Source organism: Culex quinquefasciatus, chromosome 2 (genome assembly GCF_015732765.1).
Source record: "Culex quinquefasciatus strain JHB chromosome 2, VPISU_Cqui_1.0_pri_paternal, whole genome shotgun sequence".
NCBI lineage: Eukaryota > Metazoa > Arthropoda > Insecta > Diptera > Culicidae > Culex > Culex quinquefasciatus.
Window position 1 is genome coordinate 30,074,654 of NC_051862.1, and position 25,727 is coordinate 30,100,380.

The following is a 25,727-nucleotide window of genomic DNA, read 5'->3' on the forward strand; positions in this document are numbered from 1 at the left end:
TTATATTACCGTAAAACGGGGTGACTTTGATAGCCGGGGTGACTTTGATAGCCGGGGTGACTTTGATAGGTTTGCGATTTTTCCGCTAAATGAAGAATACAATTAAAATACTTAAGGAATGGTTTAGAAACATACTGACCGTGGTAGAGAAGTCTTCAAAGTACCTCAAGAAGAACTTTTCATAAATTTTTGAAAGGTTTATATAGTTATTTAACTATAGTTAAGAAAATGTTGATGGAAGTCATTATTTTAAACTTTTCAAAGTGTCATGATTTTCTCAATGAACATGATTTTTAATCGGAAAACGGAATGCATTTTCGGATTCTTTGGACAATTTTCCACTAGGAGAAGGTTAAATAAGTTTGTAAATATTAAATAATATGTGTTTTTGAAACACAATTAAAAAAGATCTCCAAATTTATAGGCAAATTTAGTTGAACAAATTTCATGTAAAATGTGAAAACTTGTGATTCGTGCTTCGAATTCAGTATAAAATGCAATATAAATCGATAATTTTATAAACAAAACAAGTTTTAACAAATTTCAGGCAAAATTCCGACTTTTTAACAATTTTACCTGAAATTTATATGTATGTTGTTTAAAAAAATTATAAACTTAGTTAACTTAACATAAACATTGATTTTTTTCTTACAAACTATGTCAGCTACTTTTGTAATGATACATTTAACGTACAAATAAAGTTTGAACATCTTAAATATGATTTTAACAAGAAAAACTTTGACTATCAAAGTCACCCCGGAATTAAAACTAAGAATATTTAACGTAACTATTTTTCTAAAAACTATTGAAAAAACGTTTTTCCAAAATAGTGCATGGACTTTGTGTGGCCTACCCCAGTACATGTTTTAAAAATAATAATCTTGAGAAAAACCTTACCTGTTGGAAAATATTCTAAAAACAAATTGAAATCCTATCAAAGTCACCCCGGTTTACGGTATTTAATGAACATCTCAAGTGATGAGCGCAACAGGTTTCAACATTAACTTCACAATGACTCACTCTGGTGAAAACAAGCCAGCCCGCAACGCGGCTGATTAGATTCAATCTAATCCAATAATCCACTAAATTGTCGTTCGCGCCGCGTGCCCCACTAGCGCATTAGTAACTAGCACCAGAACCAACGACCGCTCCATAGACGGCACGACTACGACCTCCGTCCGTCTTACATTGACATAATTTTCACAATTGTAATCCAATTTACGGCAGACGACAATGAAGTCGCGGACCGGAAGCATCGAATAAAAACCGAGTTGCATTGCGTGTGGTCACGTTGGACTGGAAGGGATCTGTCAGTCAGTTTAAGAATGAAGAAAGCCACATTTATTGGACATACTTAAGCTAATTTAATTCACTATAACGTCTCTCAGCTGCTGCTACTCAGTTTCTTTCTACCCTTTTCCACTTGGGGAGGGGATTGCAAACGTAGATGGAAATCATTGTGGGTTCACTGAATTTTGGCGGGAATTTTTACGCAAACCACGTCCTTGTCGCCGGCTTTGAGCTCCCACTTGACTTCGACGGAAACCTGGGGAGTAAAAGAAAGAGACACAAATTGAATTATGTTTTAACAACTTTTCTTTTTGGCACAATACTACCTTAGGATACTGCTTCAGAACGGGCAACGTGGTCGAGTATCGGTATTCGGTTCCACCGGCCAGCGGACATTCGAGGCCACTGTCCACGCAGCCGTCGTCGTTGGGCAGCTTGAAGGGAACCTCCATGCCCAGGATGATGCCGTGGACGATCGCCTTCAGTTCGGTGACCTGCTCGTCTGTGGAAGAAAATAAAACCAAATTATTTGTTAGAACCTGTTTGAAAACACTTGTCAACCGTCATGCAAAAATTGCATATACGATGAAATTACGAAACGTTAAAACGATTAATCGTTTCGAACAATCCACATAACGACCTTGGGAATCATTACATTGTGGTAGTCTGGGCAAGCAATTCCAGGCTGACGTCGTGTGTTCTATTCTACAGGTGCTTCACACTATGTGTTGCATGCTTGACCAAATTACATAAGAGTCATTCACATCAAGCGACACACTACTCGCTATCAACCTTTTCTATTAAAGCTCAAATCTGTTGGAGCATCATACTATCAGAGCAGTTCTCTCAGATTTCGATCATTCGATTTTTTTTTGTATTTTTTTATCCGACTGCATTTTGCATCATTAGTTTGTCTATATAATTTTCCATACAAATTATGCAGCTTTTTTGTATAGACAAATAAATTCAAAAATCTGTATCTTTTGAAGGAATTTTTTGATCGATTTGGTGTCTTAGGCAAAAAAAGGGCCAAACATTCAATATTACGCCCTTTTCAAATGTTATTCTTGGTTTAAAAATTTTTAAAATATTTTTTTCGAAAAGATCCAAAAATTTCACGAATGTTTCATAGTTTAACATTGTAAATCGGACCATTAGTTGCTGAGATATCGACATTAGAAAATGGAGTGTTGTTTGGGTGGGACTTAGAACACATCAATTTTCCTGGTTTTAAACCTTTGCGTGGCAATATCTCAGCAACGAAGGGTCGTATCAACAAAGTTTAAAAATGCAAAATATAGAAAATTTTCTCAGCTTTTCAAAAACATTTTTTTCAAAGGTGGGAAACATGTGCACTAATTCAAAAAAATAAAAAAAACTGCGACTATTCTCAAAAAAGTCACCTAAAAATGGATTTATTTGAAAACGGTGCACTTTATTGAAATTTCACTAAAGTACTTTTTGATTGCAAATTTGATTTTACATCGAAAAATTAAGTTAAAAATTTTTGCATCCAATTTTTCGATTTTTTTCAAAAATCAGTATTGATTCAAAAATTTATAACTCGCTCAAAGATTTTTTGCGCAACCTGGAAATTTCTGAAAAGTTGGCATTTGATGTCCTCTAAAACATATAAAAAAAAATAAAAAAAAAAGTGTTATTCTGCAAATCAAGTTTTAGTTACAAAAAGTTAAATAAAAAATCACCAAAATTTTTTTATCGTGTATCATTTTTTTCAATGTAGTCCTTATCTATACCTACAACTTTACCGAAGACACCAAATCGATAAAAAAAATTCCTTCAAAAGATATAGATTTTTGAATTTTCATATATCATTTTTGTATGGACAGCTGCCAAATTTGTATGGAAAATTATATGGACAAACTAATGATGCAAAATGGCTTTTTTGGGCATACCCAAGGCACCAAAAAAGTTTCAGCCGGATTAAAAAATACAAAAATTAAAATTAAGAAAAAAGGACCTATTCCGTAGAGAAATGCTCTTATTTGTTAAAATCTTTTGCAATAAATCTGTATCTGATCTATACATCTGTACTGCCCCTGAGCGCATAAATGTCCCATATGCATTTTCATCGCTTTTGAGTTATTGATGCAGCTTTGTTCAAAATCGTGTGATCTTTCAGAAAAGCCTAAAATACAGTACTTTGTTATAGAAATCAGGAGGAAATCCAGTTTTTTTCGCGAAAACTTAACACGTAATCTTATGTGTGGGAAAAACTTCAAATGCGTTTTTCTCAGCTTGCTGTTTTTGCATATGGGACATTTATGCGAACATTGGCAGTGTACTGCCGCTCGAAGCTAGTCCGTCCCATATGTAATTTTGACAATTTTGAGATAATGATGCAGTTCGATTCAAAATCATGTAAACTATCAGAAAAATCAATAAAATTTAGTACTTTGTTCTAGAAAACCGGAAAAAATCCACTTTTTCGTAAAATTATAACACGTAGCCTTATGGGCGGGACAAATTTGACATGCATTTTTCTCGGCTTGCTGTTTTTACATATGGGACGGACTCGATTGGAGCGGCAGTGTAGTAGCTAGGAAAATCTGTAAAATACAGTTTTTTTTTCTATATATCTGGCAGTGCTGCCATTTGTATTTTACAGATTTGCGGGCTTAAAGGCACATCAAACTTTGCTTTCAAACTATTTCAACCTCAATATTTTTGTTGCGATCGAACAAAAAAAGCTTTATCGTTGTGTAGAATGAAATCAGCAATCTAAATTCAATTTAAGAACCCAATTTTCAGGGGAAAAAAATGTACGTATTAAAACCCCTTTGAAATTTACGCAGAAAATTGTATAATTTTCTACACAGAAAAAAATCCGATGGTAAAATCACATGCAAAAGCATGTACATCACCTTCGTCAAAAAAGACACTTAATATACACGCTGCATGTACAATTTTTTTAAACACAAAAAAAATGCAACTGGCGGGATTCAAACCCAGCACCAACAGTACGGACTGGCGCCTTAGCCCGCTCAGCCATCAGACTGATGAAGAATGGAAAGGATAAACACATATATGAGCTTGACATTTCGGTCAAGTAGGTTTCCTATACTGATGGGCTACATATTCCAGGGTGTAATATTACATAGAATTTCATTAAATAATGCAACATTTATTTTACACCCAGGCCTTTTACACGCAGCTGGATTAATACTTTTTTTGCTGTGTACCCTTTTCTATATTGGGCATTTAATCGAAAGCTGGATTTTCTGGCATCCTCTCATGATCGTTGGAAACGATCGAGGATGAGCCGAGGGTATCCCAAATAGGCAAGAAAAATTTCAATTGAAAAATACAATAATAAGAATCTCTATCTTATAAGAATATATCTCTTATAAGAATCTCTATTATTATACTCTCTCTTATGGGAATATTTATCTTATAGGAATCTTCTCATAAATAAATCTGAAATCCGCTTATCGCGTTATCTTGTTTTGACGGCTAATACAGATTTTTTAGCACAGGCCCAAAACTGAAATCAACTTCTTTTTATTGTTAAAGTGAATTCGATAATTTTTGATAAATTCATCAAAAAGATATACATTGTCCATTGACATTGTCAGCTTCTTTTGGTATGTTTTGTTTTTAATAAAAATGATTTTTTAAAAGTTATACTCGGTTGGGCTGTGCCAAAAAAACAACCTTACAATATATAGATGTATTTCGCCTAAGTCATTTCAAATAACTGAAAAAATCAAAGACACCAGCTATAAGACAAGATAACAAAGCAAAAAAAAAATTAAGGGGTAAATTTAAGCTACAACCTACGTTTTTCAACAGTTTAGCAACACTACCACAGCACTCCACATGTACTAACACCTTTTTTTGGCAATCTTGGTAGAACTGAAAAAGTCATATATAAAGTGCGAAAAGAATCTCAGCCAGTGCGACTTTCAGTTACAGTGCGACTTAAATAATTATTTAAGTAATTGCTTTTGATTAAACGTGTAATCTCACTTTGCGACGGGGCGTATCGAGAAATTAAAAAGAGAGATGTGAGCCGGTAACATGGAGTGAAACTTTCGCAGCTGCCATGGTAAACAGAAAATTTAACTCCATGTTGTACTTTTAATTTCTCGATAGATACGCTGCCTGTCATTCTAGTACACAAAAAAAGTAAAAGTCACTCTGTCAAATAATCAAGTCGCCTGCGCTTGTCTTTGACACAAGACGGACCGGACCGGACGAAAATCGATTTGTGTTGTGTGGTGTTGTGGAGTTACTTCTCGACGGTAAGTAGAAAGTTTTAAATTGTAACATTCCTACCCAGTGAGAATTTTGGCGATTGGGCTCGAGGCTCGAGCAAAATTCTCAGTGGATAAGATAAGCCGGTCAATTTGTCGCTCGTATGTTTTTTGCGCATCAAACTTTTCACATTGATTTTTTTACGTTCAAAAACCCTTTTCCACGGGTTTCAACTAGTTGATTACCTCAGCAGAAGTGAGCAAATGTCTTTCGTTTTATGATTTTTTGAAATAACTTTATATTATTGATAAATCTGCAAAATCTACAAAAGCTACATTCATTTTGTTTAGCAATTTTCTGCTCATGCCATCTTTTTCGCTTTTTCACTAAGAGCAGTCTGACGTCACCGCACGGAAGAAGTTCCATCTAAAATTACAGGTAAATTCACCAACTTGGGAAAGATTTTACCAGAAATAATGTTGTTTCAGCACAATTTTTGTACTTTTACCGAAAAACTAGCTAGTACCCGGCAGCATGGATTTTTTGACAGATCAGTTCGAGACCAAAACAATGCAACAGAACGTCTCGTTTCGGGTTTGAGCCGCGGAGTTTTGTGATTGGGTGCATTGTGAGGCGAGTACAGAAAGTATAGTTATAGATTGGCCAATGTTTGAACAGATCCAAACAAGCAGGCAGAGTTCGGAAACTCACTCACAAGTTACTCAACCATGAGGAAAAACTAAGTTACCTGCGAGTAAATTACTCATCACTCTCGGTGAGTGTGAGGGTCTTCCTCATTTATTCACAAAGAGGGCTTTGAGCGCTCATGAGGGCTATTTTAGAAAACAAATTTCGAGATGTCAAACTCTACATCGGCAATTTTCTTGTTTACTCAACAGCGAAAAAGTAGTCCTGATGGTAGAGGCGCAGTGCTAACATTTAGAAGTTTTTTTATCACAGTGGTTCAAATCCTGATTATAATCAGTTTTTATTTCAGCTGTTTGTTGTCAGCTTCCAGCTGTCCTACCGACGGATTAGTCGAAGGTTGTTTAGACGGGGAATGCCTCTGCGGGTGAATTTTAACAGCTCTATCAGCAGTGGATGGCCGTGTTGCTGAGGTAAGTAGCCACTCCCGGTCGTCGACATTTGTACAAATGTGTTTTGGTTAAGAATCGGGACATGCCAGAGAAGTTGCAGTAGCCACCGGTGGCTTGGCTTGGAGGTTCACTGAAAACTAAAAAAGGCCGATCTAGTGTTTTGGACAGCTTTAGGCTAGAGCCACCGGCGGCCGCTGAGGCTCCATTGGCGTATCCTGGTTCTTAGGCAAGACATATTGGTAGAACTGTCAGCGACCGAGAGTGGCCACTGTTGCACAGCTGTCGAAGGGAGTGACCATTACCCACAGCAACACGGCCATCTTCTTTTGGTATGGCTGCCAACATCCACCCGCAAAAGCTGCCCTCGTCTGTGGCCTCCGATTTATCCTGCGGTAGGTCAATTCACAACGGATTCGACCGGTCACCAATCTTAAAATTATGAAAATAATTGCCCATCCGCTGGAATTTGACAATCCAAGGCTTCTTTTGAAACAATGAAAAAAAAAATACGAGACAGACAAAAAAATATTGTTTCCACTTTAATACCAACAGATAACCTTCGGATTAATAGACATTGACGCTACCTCGAATGTACAACTGATTGATAGAGTCACTTGATTTTGGATTGATGTGGTCATTGATTTTGTAAATAACAAACTGTTGGAAACGGCCTACTCACACCCTCATTTTACTCAAATATGAGTAAATTTACTCAGCCCACACGCTCACGGTGAGTATCGAGAGTGTTTACTGTGAGGAAGCCTACTCAATTTGTGAGTGGTTAAGTATATTTAAGTTGAGTTTAGGGAAATTAAGTTAAATCAAGTTTAATGAAATTATATTAGGTTATATTATGTTACATTGAGTTGAATCAATTTTAATTAGGTTAGGATATATTGAATCATGGTTAATTAAGTTAAGTAAAATTCAATTATGTTAAATCGTGTTAAATTAAGTTGAAATTAGTTTAATTAAGTTTGATTTATAGGTTAAGTGAATTTAAATTAAGTAAACTTCAGTAACATTTTGTTAGATTTGTTTGATTTAGTTGAATCTAGTAAAATTTAGTTAAATCTGGTTAGATTAAAAAAACTAATAAATTTTAGTGAAATTTTATAAAATTAAGTAAAACATAGTTAATTATTTTATATTGAGTTTAATTTCTTCGAATTCAATTAAATTTATTTAAATTGAGTTAAATTCATTCATGTTTTTTGTTTTTTAATATTTTAATTAAATTTTAATCGGACCATTTCAGTGAAAACTGACACAAATTTTAGAAGAAAGATGATGAAATTTTAGGTGGATAGGTCGACTAAGAGTCATAGAAGAAGATATAAAGGACGGAAAACTAAGTCAGCGAAGGGTCATTTGAGGAAGTATGTTTTTATATTTTGATCAAGCATTGCAGGCAGCATTCGCGGTATATGATCAAAAATTGTAGAAAAAGTAAAAAACAAATAGCTGTTCTAACCATACATCTACCAATAATAGTTTCAAAGTTAGCTAAACTAGCTAAAAGGATGGGCGATTTTAAAATTTTAAATCAATGCAAAATTTTGAAAATAATTTAAAAAAATAGCAAAAAAAAATCGCTGCACTAATTATAAAACTCCTTAGAATACCATAAAACTTAACTAAATTAGCTTAAGGTGTAAGGTGATTGTCAACGCAACAAACAAAAAAAAAGATTTTTATTGTACATTTGACAACTGTCCACGGCGTGGGGGATGAATGGTTCGTACACAATTATTTGAGGTGAGGTGATTTCGTATTGGAATATATTTTGCTGGGTTTCCGTGGTGTAGGGTAAGCGTGGTTGCCTCTCACCCAGTCAGCCTGGGTTCGATCCCAGAAGGTCCTGGTTGCATTTTTTCGAGACGAGATTTGCCTGATCACGCCTTTTATAGGACGGGGACCTTCGAACGCCTAGAAATGAGCAGAAACTTGCAACAGAGACCACAAAAGACCCAGGGTAGGTTGAAGTGGATTGCTTCGCTTTGGAATGTATTTTAAAATACAAAGGATTAATTCATACGTCTTCCGTTGTAATTATTGAATTTAAATAGACTTCAAAAACCATATGGATTTGAGAAATGAGAAACCTGGAATCTTGTCAGAAACTTATTTTAAAATTTGGAAAACAGGTTCACTAAGAATAAAAATAACATGGGATATGGGATCACAAAAACAAAAATCCAAAGCCTATTAGATCAATTAAACAATGTCAAATTAGTGTTCCCGAACTCTTACAATAATGTTCCTGTTTTTTTTTTTTTTTTTGGGAGGGTGATCCAGCCGCACATCGTTGATGTTGAAACCTCTAAACTGGGCCCTCGTCCTGTCACGTCCGTCAGTAGTCTTGTCGTACATTACAACTAGAATCAGATCTGCCAATAAATTAGTACACTTCGACCAAATAAACACTGACGCTGTATGGATCTGACTCTAGAATAAATGCACAGTTGTGTGTTATTCATGAGTCCAACTTATTCAATTATTCATTTAAATCCAAATATTCATTTGCTAACTACTTTGGATTGAAAATCTAAATTTTAATCTAAAATCCTCTAAACTTAATGTTCAAAACTAAACGTTCCTTTAACTGTTGTAGTACTACTTCTATCAAAAAACAATAAAAAAAATTGTGAACTGATATACAAATATGATAGAAATCGCGATTTGAAAAAGAAATGACCATTTACGTCAAAAGATCCGTAGTTCCTCGATTCGCAACAATGGTCAATACAGCCATAATCCGAAAACCGTTAGTTCAACAGATCAACGAATTTTGTCCGATATCATTACATTATTGATTGATCGAGACTCTATGGACAATTTGACATAAAAGAATGCCTAGTACATATTCTACATCAATCAAAAAATTATTGACAGCATTACTCTAACTTAACAATTGCAACTAAATTTAACATCAAAAGATTTGGAAAGCATACAGATTTATTTTAGATGCTAATGCTAAGCTACAAATCAATTGTACTATCCTGAAGTCCCAACCTAAATCCCACATTGTGATAGTGAAAAAGTCACAGAAGCAGCGGTGTCTTGTGCAATTGTGATATTTTCACTATCGGAGAACTACCTAATTCACGAAGACAGCTTATCGATCAACGCTTAAGCCCTGGGGCTGCGACAAAGCGAGTTCTCGTAGCATGAAGTGGTGTCCATAGTGCTTATAAAAAAGAATGTATACCCAAAATTCAACTAATGCACTAGGATCAAATCATGCCCCTTGACTTTACAAGGCCCAGGGAATTACAATAATGTTCCTGTTTTGAAACATAAAAGTTATTGCATTCATTTAACAGAAGATTGTCGAATTTTAAGTGATATTCAAACATTTTCTCGGTTTGTCGAATCCCGAGTTTTCCCGATTTTTTCTCTCGAGTTGGCCAACTGCCTTAAAGAAACCAAAAAAAAATAAAACAAAAAAAATCATTGGATTAATCCTTTCCTTTCATTCTCACCCGTACAGGCATAAGACGACACTGGAAAGGTGTATTTGAAGCAGCAGCGTTTTAACTGGTTCTGTCTAGACCACGGACAAGCTTTTGACTGCGGTATATCACGCGCTGGAGTATTTCTTGGATTCTTCACATATTTTGGTAGGAATTTTTTTTTCTGTTTGAGTATTAACCTTCTACAGCCCAAATTTTTTTTGAGTCATTTTGAGCAACTTTTCTTCTACGAAAAACTTTGCTTTTCTTTTTTTATGTTTTTCTTGTTTCATTTTTTGTATTTTAATTTGCATTTATCTTGTTTAGTTTATGTTTGTTTTTGGTAGTATTTGGCATATTCTACCACCTCCTATCATTTCATTTTGCCTATCTAATTTTTTCATGTTTTTATAGCCACTTTTTCAATTTTTTGAATGTTTTTCACTTTAACTGCTATAAAATGGCACCATTATCAATTAAATTGTAAATAAATGCGTAAAGGCATAGTCTGGAACACTAGAAAAATTACTGCATACTTCTTTTTACTTAAAATATAGGAAATGTTAGTAAAAAAACACAACCAAAGTTGACACCCAAATAAAAAATGACATTTTGTAAAATATTGGCAAAGTCACATAAAACAAGTAAAACTTCCAACCCATAAACAAACAGCACTAATTCTCCATACAAATTTTGGAGGAAAACCATTCGGCCCTGTCTACATATTCTTGAAAAATACAGGTGGTTGCATGTTTTTGGGGACCCCAAACTTTATGCATCTCCTCGAGTGGAGCCTGCGCAGAAATTCTGTTGGTCGGTGTAATCTAATCTGTGTACATTTTCAGGACTAAGCCCGCACCGCAAGATGAAAGTCAAGGAGACGGTTAAGAAAATTCCGGGTTGGACATGTATGTTGGCAGGAGGGCTAGTGGTAGTGATTTTGTCTACCATAGCATGGCGGACAGGGTACGTTCACGAAAATCCGCAAAAACCGATTCAAGAATCACCAACAAACTACCATACCGAACCGCGTCTACAACACCACAATGATTCGATGGTACCTCCCGATGAAGACGCGACGGTTGAAACGCTGGATGACTTTGGGTTCACTGAACACACTAGTGAACATGCCGACGATCGGGAGTTCTTGCTCAGCGAAAGCTAGGCAATGAACTCCGAAATCCGCCATTCCACATCACCACATCAACACCTCTTCCAAAAAGCAAACCATCAAATCATTCTTTTCAACATACAACCCTGAACGTACGCAAAACAGCTCCTGGATCTTCACGACATCGGTTGGTGAATACATCATCACTGACCCTAGTGAACGACCTGTCATCCGACCATCAGCCTGCCCTCTTCAGCGTGGCCGTAGTCGTGCCCTTCAACGCTTCCTGCCAGATGCTTCAACAGTGCGAACTGGCCAGCCTTCCAGCGCATCGTGGACAGCCCGTGCCGTGCTTCGTCGCTGGAGATTTGATCTCGGCAGTGATCCAGACGAATTGGTCCGCAATTCTACCCCTGGCGATCCGGACACGTCCAGACCCTTTCCGTCCGAATTAGTACCAGTCATCCGCACGGATCATCGCTGTCGCTGAAGCCGAAGAAGACGACAACATCCTGAACACGCATGTCTGAGGACATTGTACTTTCCGTCCAGCTGGAAGCACGCCATCGTCCCGGCAATCCCAAAGCCGGGCAATACATCATGGCATCCCACCAGCTACCGTCCGATCAGCCTGCTTCCTGTGGTGCTACGTCGAGCAATGGTCGATGGTGCGCTCTGGACACTGGATTAGTCGCTGCGGACAAAAGTGCTGAAGTAATCGTCGAGATGCTGCAGGCGGCCCACTGTCGGCAAAAGTGGGGAATCCCGCAAGCCGGTGGAAACCTTCTCATGGACAAAGGCGAGCTACTGGACGGGTGACAGAAGTTCTTCAACGAGCGTCGATAGAAAGCCCAACTTGGACCTTCCACAGTTGGCAGATCCTCAAGAAATATCGTGAGTACAACATGCCCACACATCACATCTTCATCAATTCCAAGGCAGCGTACGATACAGTCGACCGCAAACAGCTGTGGCAGATGATGCACTAGAACGGATTCCTGCGAGTTGTAAAACCAAGCAGCTAACTAGGGTATTTGTCCCTATTTTGGGCCTACTAAGCAGAACGCACTTTTAATTTGATGCATTCTCAAAGGCTTCTATTGGCAGCCTAGTTTGTTATACAAGAATAAGTTGATTTTTTAATGCTTAAGCTCGTACATTATCAACATTTTGATAAAAATACATTATATCGCTGTAAAAGCACGAAAAACTAAAACACTTTTTGCCCCTATTTTGGGGATATTGCTCCTAGCATACGACCTTCTTTGTGCATATTGTCGGCCTACCTTCTGATTGGTTGAAATCTCGAAGCACGTGGCGAACTTTTTTGACGTACGGTTCATCCCCAGCTCGTACAGTACAGCCGCACAAATTCGGTCGACAAATATGCTAAATCATTGTGATTTTTTAAGCCACAAATAAACATTAGAATGATTGATTTCACTTGCATTACGTGCATAATTAGCTTGGACATGATTTATATCATTCTTTACGAGTTTTAAACATAATTAAACAATTGTTGCGTAGCCAAACATCAAGCTCGTAATATGCTAGAAAGACTGTAAAATTCGAGAAGCGCACACACACTGGCACAGTTTGTAGAATTGTCAAATGTACCGAAAATATATCCATTTCTCTCCGATATGGACGAAGCAACTTTAATTAGTTATTTTATTGATTTGGTGGCAGTTTAGTGATTGTTTTTGCAATGGGATTGTGCAACACATTGCCGGTGGTTGGAGATTCGGGGGACGGCTCTCATTCGTGTGCTGAGCGATGAACGCCTTGACGCTGAGTGCCAAGAAGCGGTAAGCAAAAGTGCTGAAAATTGGGCAATGGGCAATGGGCAAGTTGCAATTTGCTAATGTGAAGAGTGATATATTTATTGCATTATTTCTAATTTAAGAGGAAAAAGTGTACTATTCTTGCCCACCAAAATGAAGATAATGACAGCACGAATCATTCTCAAGTGACAGATCCCTGCCAGATTTGCTGAAATGCTCAATTTCGTTGAATTAAGTTTGGTAGACCGAAAATAGGTACTAGGCCCAAAATAGGGACATATTTTGGGGATATTTTTTTTTATCGTCCGTAACACAAACTTAGTTGAGAGGAACATCATCGAAAACGTAGCGTAATCATGGGTTATCAATTTCCTTCTTAACATTCCCTCACAGCCGCGTTGAGTGAAGGATAGAATTGTATTACACCAGTACCGTAAACCGGGGTGACTTTGATAGGATTTCAATTTGTTTTTAGAATAAAGGAAAGGTTTTTCTTAAGATTATTATTTTTAAAACATGTACTGGGGTAGGCCACACAAAGTCCATGCACTATTTCGGAAAAAAAAGTTTTTTCAATAGTGTTTGGAAAAATAGTTACGTTAAAAATTCTTAGTTTGAATTCCGGCATGACTTTGATAGTCATAGTTTTTCTTGTTAAAATCATATTTAAGATGTTCAAACTTCATTTGTAAATTGTTCAAACTTCATCACTAAAGTAGCTGATAAAGTATTTAAGAAAAAAATCAATGTTTATATTTAGTTAACTAAGTGTATAAGCTTTTAAGCAAAATACATATAAATTTTAGGTAAAATTATTCAAAAGTCGGAATTTTGCCTGAAATTTGTTAAAACTAGTTTTGTTTATAAAATTATCGATTTATATTGCATTTTATACTGAATTCGATGCACGAATCACAAGTTTTTACATTTTACATGAAATAAATATAAATTTAGAGAGTTTTTATAATTATGTTTCCAATCCACATATTATTTATTGTTTACAAACTTTTTTTAACCTTCTCCTAGTGGAAAATTGTCCAAAGAATCCGAAAATTCAATCCGTTTTCCGATTAAAAATCATGTTCATTGAGAAAATCTTGACACTTTGAGAAGTTTAAAATAATGACATTCGTCAACATTTTCTTAACTATAGTTAACTAACTTTTTAAACTTGTCAAAATTTTATGAAAAGTTCTTCTTGAGGTACTTTGAACACTTCTCTACCACGGTCAGTATGTTTCTAAACCATTCCTTAAGTATTTTAATTGTACTCTTCATTTTGCGCTATCAAAGGCTATCAAAGTCAAAGTATTTTAGTAGCCCACCCGCAGTCACATTGATGTACACCATTTGAAGACAATTACAGTGTGCCATGACACAAAAACTAAAACATTGCCAAAACACCAGATTAAAGCAAAAGAATTTACAAAATATTGTATATTCTTTAATAATGAAAGATAATGAACGTCAATGAAAAATAGGTTTTAAACAACTACCAGTAAAAGTGTAGCGCAATAATGCTAAAGTCAAACCCGTAATTTGAAGCCATGGCAACAATTTTCTAGATCCACCTGTACGACAGCAACGGAAAAAAAAACAAAAAAAAACAGAAACTAGGTATTTGCTGTGATTTTGGCTTAAAGCGAAAGTATTCGAAAACTTAGAACATAAGATAAGAGTAGTTCTTAAACGTTGGTGAATAAAAATAAATGATAAATGATATGGAAACGTCAACTTACCGTAGATTTTGAAATTTTCCAAACCAAACGTCAGTTTCTAATTTGATTACTTTTCCATTGTAGAAACTCAGATTCATTTCCATTGATTCAAATTCCTAAGCAAAGTGAAATTTTCTAAGCTAAGTGATTGTAGATAGGCCATAAGGTGAAAGTTTCACGCAAATCGAGTAGCTGAATATTTATTGCTTTATTTATTGTTTAAGGGGTTACATACATGTAGAAAAACACAAAAATTCATATTACAGATAATTCACTAAATTCACTAAAAATATGATTTTCAATCACTCCTGAAAGTTTCACGAAGATATTTCATGACTGTACTGAGTAAGAGACGATTTAAGTTCACAATTTTGCCATGCGCAAAGCGAACTGTCAAACTTTGTGAACTTTTTCTATAAACACCGAGTTGATTGACGCGTGCCACGATATCTGGGATGGACAAAATTGGCTGAAATTTGGGGTGAAGAATCCCACGAAGACGTTTTTTTATATGAAAAATATACAAATATTTTTATTTTTTTTTTAATTAAGTTTTTGAAAATCGGCCTTCGTCATGCACACAGGACCGGTTTCAAGTCTTCACCAAAATGTTGAGCTGATTTGGTCAAAGCAGTGTTGAGATATCGTGGCACCCGTTTTTGAAACTGCTAAATTAAAATAGCTATTTCTCGGCAATAGTACATCCAAATGTCTTCATATTTATTTTGGTAATAGATGAAAATGAATATTCTAATGCCCTGCAAAACGATTATAAAAAAGTTTAAATGTGTGCTCAAACCAACCTCGGACATTTTTGACGATTTACATGTATGTAACCTCTTAAGGGGTTATATACATGTAAGTGGGCAAAAATATCAGAGGTTGGTAGCCGCATAAATTTAAACTTTTTCAAAATCTGTTTTCAGGGCATTAAAATATACAGTTTTATCTATTATCAAAACAAATTTGAAGACTATTGGTTGTATCATTACCGAGATATAGCTATTCGAAGTTAGCTAATTCTAAAAACGGGTACCACGATATCTCAACACTGCTTTGACCAAATCAGCTCAAAATTTTGGTGAAGACTCGTTAAACCGGTCCTGTGTGCATGTTGAAGGCCGATCTTCAAAAAGTTTAGTTAAAAAAAGATAAAGATATTTTTAATGTTTTTCATATGAAAAATCGTCAGTTTTTGATTTTTGTATTTTTTAAAAAAAGCAAAATTTCAAAATCGGGTTTCGTCATGCACACGGGGTTTTTCTTTAGCGTCTTCACCACAAATTTCAGCCAATCTCGAGCAAAACGTTCACAATGTTTGACAGTTCGCTTTGCGCATGGCAACATTTTGCACTTAATTCAAAAACCTCCTTTTTGGTGGATTCATTGAATTTTCTGTATTACTAAATTTTTGATTTTCTACATGTATGTAACCCCTTAATGGTTTTTAACTTATTTGCATTTAGTGCACTCGTACCTCACGATTCTTAGGGATTAGATCTCGATTTCATTCACTACATCTGGAGTAACATTTAAAAAGGGCACATAAGTGCATAATTATAATGTCAGTATACCAGCACTTTGACGTTCAATATTACAGCTCATTAAAAGCGTTTTCAACTGAAATCGAGTGATAAATAGCTCAATAGGAAGTAAGCTAGCAAGTTTCTAGACTTGCACTTTTACCAAAAAAGATGTTTAATTAGTAAAACTCACATAGAGAGAGAGAGAGAGAGAGAGAGAGAGAGAGAGAGAGAGAAAGAGAGAGAGAGATAGAGAATTAGTTAATTTCTAAAAATATAGATTGTTAAGTTTTACACACAAACAAACTAGAGGAGGATGAAATATTATTTACGGTAGTAAAGCGAACGCCAGAAGAAACCGTCTAATGTCAAAAAAAAAAAAAATAGCATGATGAATAGCATTTATGCCGACCGTTAAGGGGCTTAAAACTGGAAAAAAGACAAACCGCACTCCGACAGTTATATCAAATCCTGCAAAATACTATAAATATAAACAAATAAATAAATTGTTCGCACTTGGTCGTTCTCTATTGCGAGATTTCTACTCGAAACAATGTATCCGAAGGCTTGAAACGGTGAGGCAATCCAAACCTCTTTTAACACCGAAGTTTCCATCCACCCCGCAATTCGAACTGACGACCTTTGGATTGTGAGTCCAACTGCCGACCAGCGACCGACTCTACCGAGGCAGTCGTTTTCAGCTAACTCTCTAATTGTCGATCTTCTCGATGTCAATATTGTTCCATCTATCGATATTTTCTCCTGCTTGAAGGATCTTTTCCTCGACGGTCCCTTGGATTCCTTTTGCTTCAATAATTTCCTCCGGTTGTCAACAATTTCACAGACGATTTTCTTTGCGAAACGAAGCTTTGAAGGAAGTTTGACATTTGTTTGTTTTTGTTTGCTGGACGTTTCCATGTATCTCTCCCATGGCAAGGTACAACGAAAAAACATGTTTTCAATGGAGTCTTCATTGCAATCGTTTTATGAACTGATGATTCTCTTCTTCGATGGTCCCTTCAGTATTGACAATCGGAGAGTCGACTGGCAAACATTTTGTTATTAAACACAATTTCCCAAAAATAAACAAAAACGGGACAAGATAAAATTTATTGAATCAAAATTTGGATTCAAATCTTCTTTACGAAAAACAATTTTTGGGATGTTGTGCACCTTTATTCAAATATTTTACAAAACATTTCAAAATGATTTTAAAGACACGAAATTTAGAAAAAGTGGAGAAAAATAAATATCTGATAGTTTTTAATTCGTCATTCTTAAATTTTCTTGGAATTATTGGAGTAAATTAAAAAAAATGCTGTCTGATTTCTTGACTCATTTTGAAAGATTTTTAAATATTTCAAAAATATGTACAGCGATTTTTATTTTCGATATGAATAATTTGCTTTTTTGAAGGTTTTTTTTCATTAAACTTTATCATTAAAAAGATGTTCTGAAAAAATACATTATTTTTGCTTACTCATTTAAGAAAAATCAATTTCAATCAAAATCTTCAAAAATATAACAATTCATTTAGAAGTAAAAACAGCCAAAACTTTGAGAAACTAAAAAAAAATACAAAGGCAAAATCCTAACAAAACGAAGAATTAGAAACATTTTATGTCAAAAGCAAAAATTAAACAAATAAATGTTTCGTTATAATATCTGAAAATTTCGCCTCAAGATTATCTTTTAAATTTTGACACTAAATTTATTTACAATTTATGAACAGCCTTTCGGGCCGGTCATAGAACTATTTTAAAAAGCTGTCACGGGCCGGATAAAATGGCTCCACGGGTCGAACGTTGGGCAGGCCTGGGCTAGAGTGAAGTTATGATTCGGTTTTATTTTGTCACATTGATTGAATATTTCAAAAAAGGCTTGAGATTGGCAATGGTTTTATGTGATGAATATTTTTAAATGTTTAGTTAATTCATTAAGTAATTTCAAACAGTTTTTCAAAATATTTTTCTTGAACTTTTTTGTGAGTAAAATCACGGGTATGAATCTTCAAGCAATTTCAATATGGCGACTTGTATCAGAAGATTGTGAGGCATTTTCGCTAGTTCTCACTGTTCTGTGTTCTGCGTGCACGTCCGCAAATATCGACCACACACATACTAACACAAAGCGCCACCAAGAGGCAAAAGGTAGTTACGAATATTTTTGGCACTTTTGTTAAAAAATATGCGGTTTTGCAAAAACAAATAACAAAACCAACTTTTAAGGGTAGTTCGACTATCAAACTTGTAATTCGTTGCTGATTTGTTAGAATTTTTTTTAAAATAAAAAGTTTTTTGCAGCACCCCTTTTGGGCGGACACTTTTGTTGTCACCTTTTGGTTCCTTGGATTAGCCATGGATAATTTCACAGTGTAATAAACAGGGCAGCTACCACCACGCGGCGCCACCGTTTTGATTGAGAAAATGATACAGGTTTTTCAGACGAGTTTCAATCCCGTGGTAAAATCCAATCGTAAATCGTTCTGAAAGCAAAAAAAATACATTTTTTAACGATTTTAAAACATGAAAAAAAAATAGAAATTGCAAAAAAAAGTGGTAAAACATTGAATCAAACTGAATTTCCCATTGAAAAAAATAATACGGTTAAATACTGACTACAGGATAAATCAACACTGATTCGAACATTCAATATCCAAATTTACAAAATAAAAAAAAACTTGCTTTTTTAAAGCTAATTCCTAGATATTTTTCTACACTCTTTGAAAGAATAATAACGTGGACACCTTAGGGGGTATGGCGATTGTCCACACTCCATACAAAAAAAAATTTTTTTTTGTATGGACAATTGTTCACGAGGGGGGGTGGTCGAGATTTCAAAAAAAGTGTCCACGTGGTTTATGGATGGTCCCTATTATGTATAAAGCGTTCTTTTATTTGAAATAACATATTAATAACATAAGGGAAAAAAATTAAATTCAGTTATCATTCACTTTTGCCATTTCCAGTTGAATCGAAGTATAAAAAAAACTATACGTTTGTCAATTTTCAAAATAAACATTGAAATTATAAGTATTCGGTTATTTTAAAAAGACTATTTTTTTAGTTTCTTTTCTGAATCAAAATAATGAGTGCATCCATTTTTGAATTATTTTTTTATGTTTCTGTTTTTTAAAGAAAGTTGTCAATAGTTTTTTAAATTGATTTAGATTTTCTTTCGATGGTTAATAATGACTTTTTAAACAAAGTTTTTTTGTTTGAAATCGTTCTTTAGACAAAAAATTGAGTTTCTGAAAAAGTCGAGAATTTGAAAATGGGATTTGAGTGGTCACCCTGATATTAATGTATGAATTATTTTGTCTCGCAGTTTTATTTTTCCACCGAAGTTAAACGATGTCGAAGTCCACTGATAGGCACTGACCATACTCTCTTCCAGCGCACAGGCTTGTTCTCACTGCCAATGCCACCCCACACAACTGGGCCAGATAATTAAGTCACTCAAACGAGCTGATCTCTGCGCTTTATTTTAATTAACGGTGGCCGTGGCCCCGCAGAAAAAAATCCCCGGTTATTATTCACTTGAGATTTTCATCTCACTGAAATGAAAAATTATGATGGACTTTCCAGTCGACTTGTTTCAAACTTACCACTGGTGAAGGTAATGGCGATGGTGGCGTTCGTGTTCCGCCGCAGCACGCACGCCGGCTTGTCCAGCTCACACTTGGAAACTTCCACCAGGCTAAAGTTGCCGATCGTGTTCTCGTCACCTGTTAGGGGAAAATGGAGAAAAATTTGGTAATGTGTTAGTTTTGCTTGCAACGAATATTTTTAAGTTGAAGTACAAATTTAATAAAACTGAAACAAAATCGTTTGAAGGTTCGTTGAATTAAAAATGCCCCAAAATCGTTTTGCAGGGATTGTGGTCCAAAAGCATAATCTACATTGACTTGTATGAATTGCTGAAATGGTCAAAATCGAGAGATTTGAGGCAAGTTCTATTTGCTGAAGAAAAGCCATTCGGCCCTGTCTAAATATTTTTGAAAAATTTAAATTGCAAGTGATTTCGGGGACCCAAAACTTCATGCTTCCCCTCGAGTTGAGCCTGCGCATAAATTTTGTTGGTCGGTGTTATCACCACCATGACAGGTAGAGGTGGGCAAAAAAAGAGCGAGCCGCTCAAAGAGCCGGTTCACTGATAAGAGCGAAAGAACCGTGAATCTAAAAAAAAAACCGCTATTCTTTTTTAAACTTCGGTTTTTTGAATGAACCGGCTCAAGATGGCATGATTTTCGTTATAAATAAAATTTATTAAATCTTCAAAAAAAAATGGTCTAAATTTGTTTTTGAGAGTTGAAAATACAATTTTAAATATTTGAATGCTTATAAAAAATAATTCCTAAAGTAAATGATTTTTTAAACAATGTGAAATAACTTATAAAATCACATGATTTTTAAAGTTGATTAATCCAAATTTAGAAAAAGAGCGAAAGAGCCGTTATTTTAAAGTCTGGAAGATTTAAAAAGGGTGTTTTTGAAAGAAACCCAATCGTGTAATTTCAGGGTGACCACTCAAATCCTATTTTCGAATTCCAGACTTTTCCAGAATGCTCAAATAATAGGCTTTTCTTATCTAAAGAATGATTTCAAACTTTCTATAAGATATGTCAATATTAAGCACAAAAAAAAATCAAAATGAATTTAAAAAATTCATCCATAGGCAATTTTTTTAAATACAAAAACTGAACAACAAATAAAAAAAAATCTAAAATGAAAATTCATTATTATGATTCACAGTAGAAACACAAGAAATAAGTCTTTGAAAAATAATCGAAAGTTCAACAATACTCAAACAATACTTATAACTTCCATGTTATTTTTTTTTTTTTTTCAATTGACAAACGTATAGTTTTTGATACTTCGTTTCAACTGGAAATGACAAAAAAATAAAGATAAATTATCTTAAAATTTTGTTCCTATTTTTCAAAACTTCATCATCATTTAAAATCAAAGAACGATTAAAACATGGTTCCTGTTATTATTCTTTAAAAGTACTTAAAAATGTCAAGGAATTCATAAAAAATGTGTTTACCAAGTGCCCTTTTTAATTTTGTTATTTTATGTTAATTTATGAAGTGGTCAGTATTTAACTGATTTTTTTAATGAAAATTTAATTTTGATATGATTTTTTGTTTCCAATTTTGCAATAACTCGAAATTTCTCGGATTCAATATTTTCTTCATTTTTTCAAAACATGAAAAAGTGCTCCAATTTTGAATTTTATTCGATATTTAAGTTTACCGAAAACTGAAAATCAAGGTTTATCAAACAAAACTTAATAGAGGTCATTTGATTCATGAAAAAATACTATAAAAATCTGTGTCAAAGGCATTCAATATTCATTAAGATTTTGAATGTCTTAAACAGCTTTTCCATACTCAAATATATTGAAATAGTGAAAAGAATCTTTAATTTCAAGCAAGTTACTAAAGCAGAATTGAGTGAATTCAATTTGAAAATTGTACAAAATATTACAAAATTATTCAACAGTTTAAAAATAGTTTTCAAACAAGTATTCTTAGAATTCCCGACTTTTTAACAAAAAAAAAATCATAAATTCCCGACTTTTTCCCGATTTTTTGCGGATTTTGGCGAATTCCCGACTATTTCCCGACTTTCCCGATTTCCCGACTTGAGTGGCCACTTTTCATAATATATTTTTGAAAGAACCTTTCAATGATGACATCCCTGCCAAATGTTATGAGCACTTAAGTGATACAGGTCAGACTCGATTATCCGAAGCCTCGATTATCCGAAGTTCGATAATCCGAAAGTTTGTATAAAACTTCTGATAATCTGACGTTAAAATTTTTTTTTCGTATTTTTTATTAAATTTGAGTTATACGACCCCACTTAAGTCGAATTTGGAAAGAAGATTTCCAATTAAAAAAAAACTAAATGATTTTCTTCATTATTTCATCGCCGCTATTTTGGATATCATCCTGGATTTAAATTTTTGGAATCACTTTACCTTAGTTTAGGGGTCAAACTTAAGCTCGACAATAAAAAATAAGCAAACGAAATAAAAATCGTGGTTCGATTATCCGAAGTGAATTTTTTTCGATGCCTTCGGATAATCGAGTCTGGACTGTATTTACTTACTTTTCCAGCTCTGAGCAGTTCTCTTGAATTAAAAAAAAATCATAACTCGGCGAAAAAAAAACGTCCGCCGTACACTATACCTCAAAAATTGGCACTTTTTGTCCTCTAAAACATATTTTTCCGTTTACCTGTTTTTTTCGAATAGAAATAATCATAATCTACAACTTTGCCAAAGACACCAAATTGATTCGAAGATCCCTTCTCAAGATACAGATTTTTAAATATTTGAATAGCACTTTTCTATGGACAGCCCTCAAATTTGTATAGAGATTTTTTGCTACTTATTCTTGGTGCAAATCTTCTCGGACGCGATCGCTTATGCCAAAATCAGCGCGTCACGCATAGTAAGAAGATTAAATAAGGTAAGGCGGATTTTCCAGCTGTCGAAAAATAGTTACCACGAATTTACCGGATTTTATATGGAGATTTTAAGAAAAGTGTTTTTTTTTTCAAAAATAAATTTTTAAAAGAGGTTTAAGTACATTTAAAAAGCAACGCGAAACACTGATTTGAGCAACAAAAGCATCAAATTGTATTGAACCAGGGGGGCGACATCTATATCTCACTACAGGCAGCTCGCCCGCAGCCAACACAAGTTGTCAACTTCGGCACCAGAACAAAAGGGAAATGTCAACTTCGGCTCCAGCACAAAAGAACAGCTGTTCGTTACGGAACCAAAACAAAGCAACTGCGCACTTTAAAAAAAAGTGCAAAAACTGCAGGCATAAAATGGAAATAAAGTAATTATTGTTTCTATGTAAAATGTTACCGCAATGTACGTTTAAGAGTTAGTGTATGTATGTGAGGTGATTTTTATCATTTTTTTTTTTGCAAAATAAACTACTAAAGTTGGGATTATTAAGCACACATCGGGCCGATGACCTCATTTAAAGTTGTACTTTTATCACATGAAACGTTTAACTTAACTACTGTGTAATTTGACTTTTACTAAAGTAATTCTTATAACAAAAATTGAATTATTAAAAAAAGAAATATTTTTGTTTTCACTGTGCGCAGTTTGCGCGCGTTATCAATCTCAATCACCCAAGATGGCTGCCGTTAGCATCCCCCTGTATTGAACACGTTATCAGGAATCACAAACAATACTTGCGAATGTTTTCAAACAAATTTCTTTGCAACTGTTATTCTACGTGTGATCTGTTTTGACCAGAAACCAAATTTACCGTTCGAAAAAAAATAACACGTACCGCAATTTTCAAACTCAACCGCATGCAGACCGGTCAAGGCCACCAACAGTAACAAAGCCACGCCGAGCAGGCCAACCGACGAACTTGATAGCGTTTTGCTCATTTTGCGACAGATTTTTTATGACGTACACACTGGTCAACTGACTTTTTTTTCCCCCGACAACCGTTCCGACCGAAAGACGACACACAACTGAACTCTGGAGAACACAAAGCTGGAACCGAACCCGGACAATAGATTGGGCCGCACAGTCTTCTCGACATGCGAACCCTCCCTGAGTCACAACACACGCTGTCCATTAGTGCCCATTATCTGTGTGATAGAGGGAAGAAGCTTGTAGGTATATTTGAAATTGCGATTTAGAACGTTTTTACAACTCGGTTCTGATCAGGGGGCGACATCTATAGCTCACTACAGGCAGCTCAGCCGCAGCCATCATCAGCTGTCAATTACGGCACCAGAACAAAGGAGAGCTGTCATTTATGGCACCAAAACAAAGCCAGAATAAAGCAACTGCACACTGTAAAAAAGTGTAAAAACTGCTAGCATAAAATTGAAAGATACACAGAAAAAAATCAATTCTCGAAACCGTGAAGTCAGTTCACGATTATGAGAACCACGAAGGAATATATTCACGTTTATGGTGCAAATGCACCATACTCATGAATAAATTCCTTCGTGGATCTCACATTCGTGAACTTAATTCACGATTACGGGAATTGATTTTTTTCTGTGTACTGATTATTTTTTTGATGTAAAATTTTATCGCGATTTAGTTTATGTTTTGCAATGATCTTTCTCAATTTATATTCAAAATAAACTACTAAAGTTGGATCATACCGAACACATCTAGCCGATAGCCTTATTTAAAGTTGTACATTTATCACATGAAACGTTTTACTTAACTACTGTGTAATTTGACTTTTACTATAGTAATTAAAAATGTATATTATAAAAATTATGAAATATGGATAAAAAAATATTTTTGTTTTTACTGTGCGCAGTTTCCGACCAATATCAATCTCAACCCCCAAGATTAATGCCTTTAGCATCCCCCTGGTTCTGATGGCTCGAAAAATGGGCAATGTTAAAATTGGCTGTGTTCCCCTAAATGATTACAGATTATAGTACTCAATACGCAACTGTCTACATTGTTTGTTTTTCGCTGGACGTTCTGTTGGAGAATGATAGCAGCGGTAACACAAAATTCATAATGCTTTTGAAAAAATAACATGCTCAATGAACATTGTATCTGCATAACTTTTAATTCTTCCAAATTCGGATATAATTGAATATACAGTCCAGACTCGACTATCACTTTGGATAATCGAATCACATTTTTTTTTCGTTGGCTTGAACCCTTGAACTATGCTAAATTGATTTAGAATTTTTAAATCCAAGATGGCGGCCAAAATGGCGGCGATGAAATATTGAAAAACTGCAGGAAATCAACTATTCAAATTAGACTAAAATGGGGTCTCAGAACACGAATTTGACGTTTAAATAAGAAAATACAAAAAAAATGTTCGAGGCTTCGGATAGTCGAGTCTGCACTGTATAGATTATAAAGTAGGGAGGTTAAAATTTGAGCAATTCTTCACCAATACCGGAAATGGATTTTATTTATATTTTTTTATTTGGTTCAAACTTTGTGGGGTCCTCCCCTCCAAAGACCAAAGAAGCTATTTGGTGTCATTGGTTCACCCATAGAAGGCCTCATACAATTTTGGCAGCTGTTCATACAGAAATGATACGCAAATATGCGAGAATGTGTAACTTTTGAAGGAATTTTCATATCGATTTGGTGTCTTCGGCAAAGTTACAGGTACTTTATCAATGGACTATTCTGAAACAAACAGGCACACGAACAATAATTAGCGGTTTTCAAACTAACTTTTTTCACAAAAAAAAAACATTTTTCAACAACTCTTAATTTTTGAATTTTTTAAAATATTTTAGGGGACAAAAAACTGCAACTATTGCCGCCGAGTTATGTTTTTCTTTCAAAAATATAAAAATTGAAATAACAAGCTATAGCCTCAACTTTCAATGAAAAAAGTGTTTTAAAATGCATTTTTGCAATTCCGTCGTGAAACTACTTACTTTTCCTGTCATTCTTGAACGACGAAATAGCCTACTTTTCTGTACCAAAAATAAAAGAATTGAATAGCAAAACTTTTCAAAATAAATGCTGAAAAGTTGAACT

At 34.8% G+C, this 25,727-nt stretch overlaps 1 protein-coding gene and 1 long non-coding RNA gene across 2 annotated transcripts; one reads left to right on the forward strand and one right to left on the reverse strand.

Annotated features, from left to right (window-relative positions):
* Window positions 1–1,318: 1,318 nt before the first annotated feature.
* LOC6036094 (NPC intracellular cholesterol transporter 2 homolog a) lies at window positions 1,319–23,746 on the reverse strand. Its single transcript, XM_001846135.2, has 4 exons — window positions 23,524–23,746; window positions 19,804–19,923; window positions 1,617–1,792; window positions 1,319–1,546 (listed from the first exon to the last, which is right to left on the reverse strand). Exons 1-4 carry the CDS (start codon window positions 23,624–23,626, stop codon window positions 1,466–1,468), a joined length of 480 nt encoding a protein of 159 aa, XP_001846187.1. The 5' UTR covers window positions 23,627–23,746; the 3' UTR covers window positions 1,319–1,465.
* On the forward strand, window positions 5,450–13,036 carry LOC119767070. Its single transcript, XR_005277313.1, has 3 exons — window positions 5,450–5,555; window positions 10,099–10,228; window positions 10,906–13,036. It is a non-coding gene; the product is annotated as an uncharacterized LOC119767070 (long non-coding RNA).
* Window positions 23,747–25,727: the final 1,981 nt, after the last annotated feature.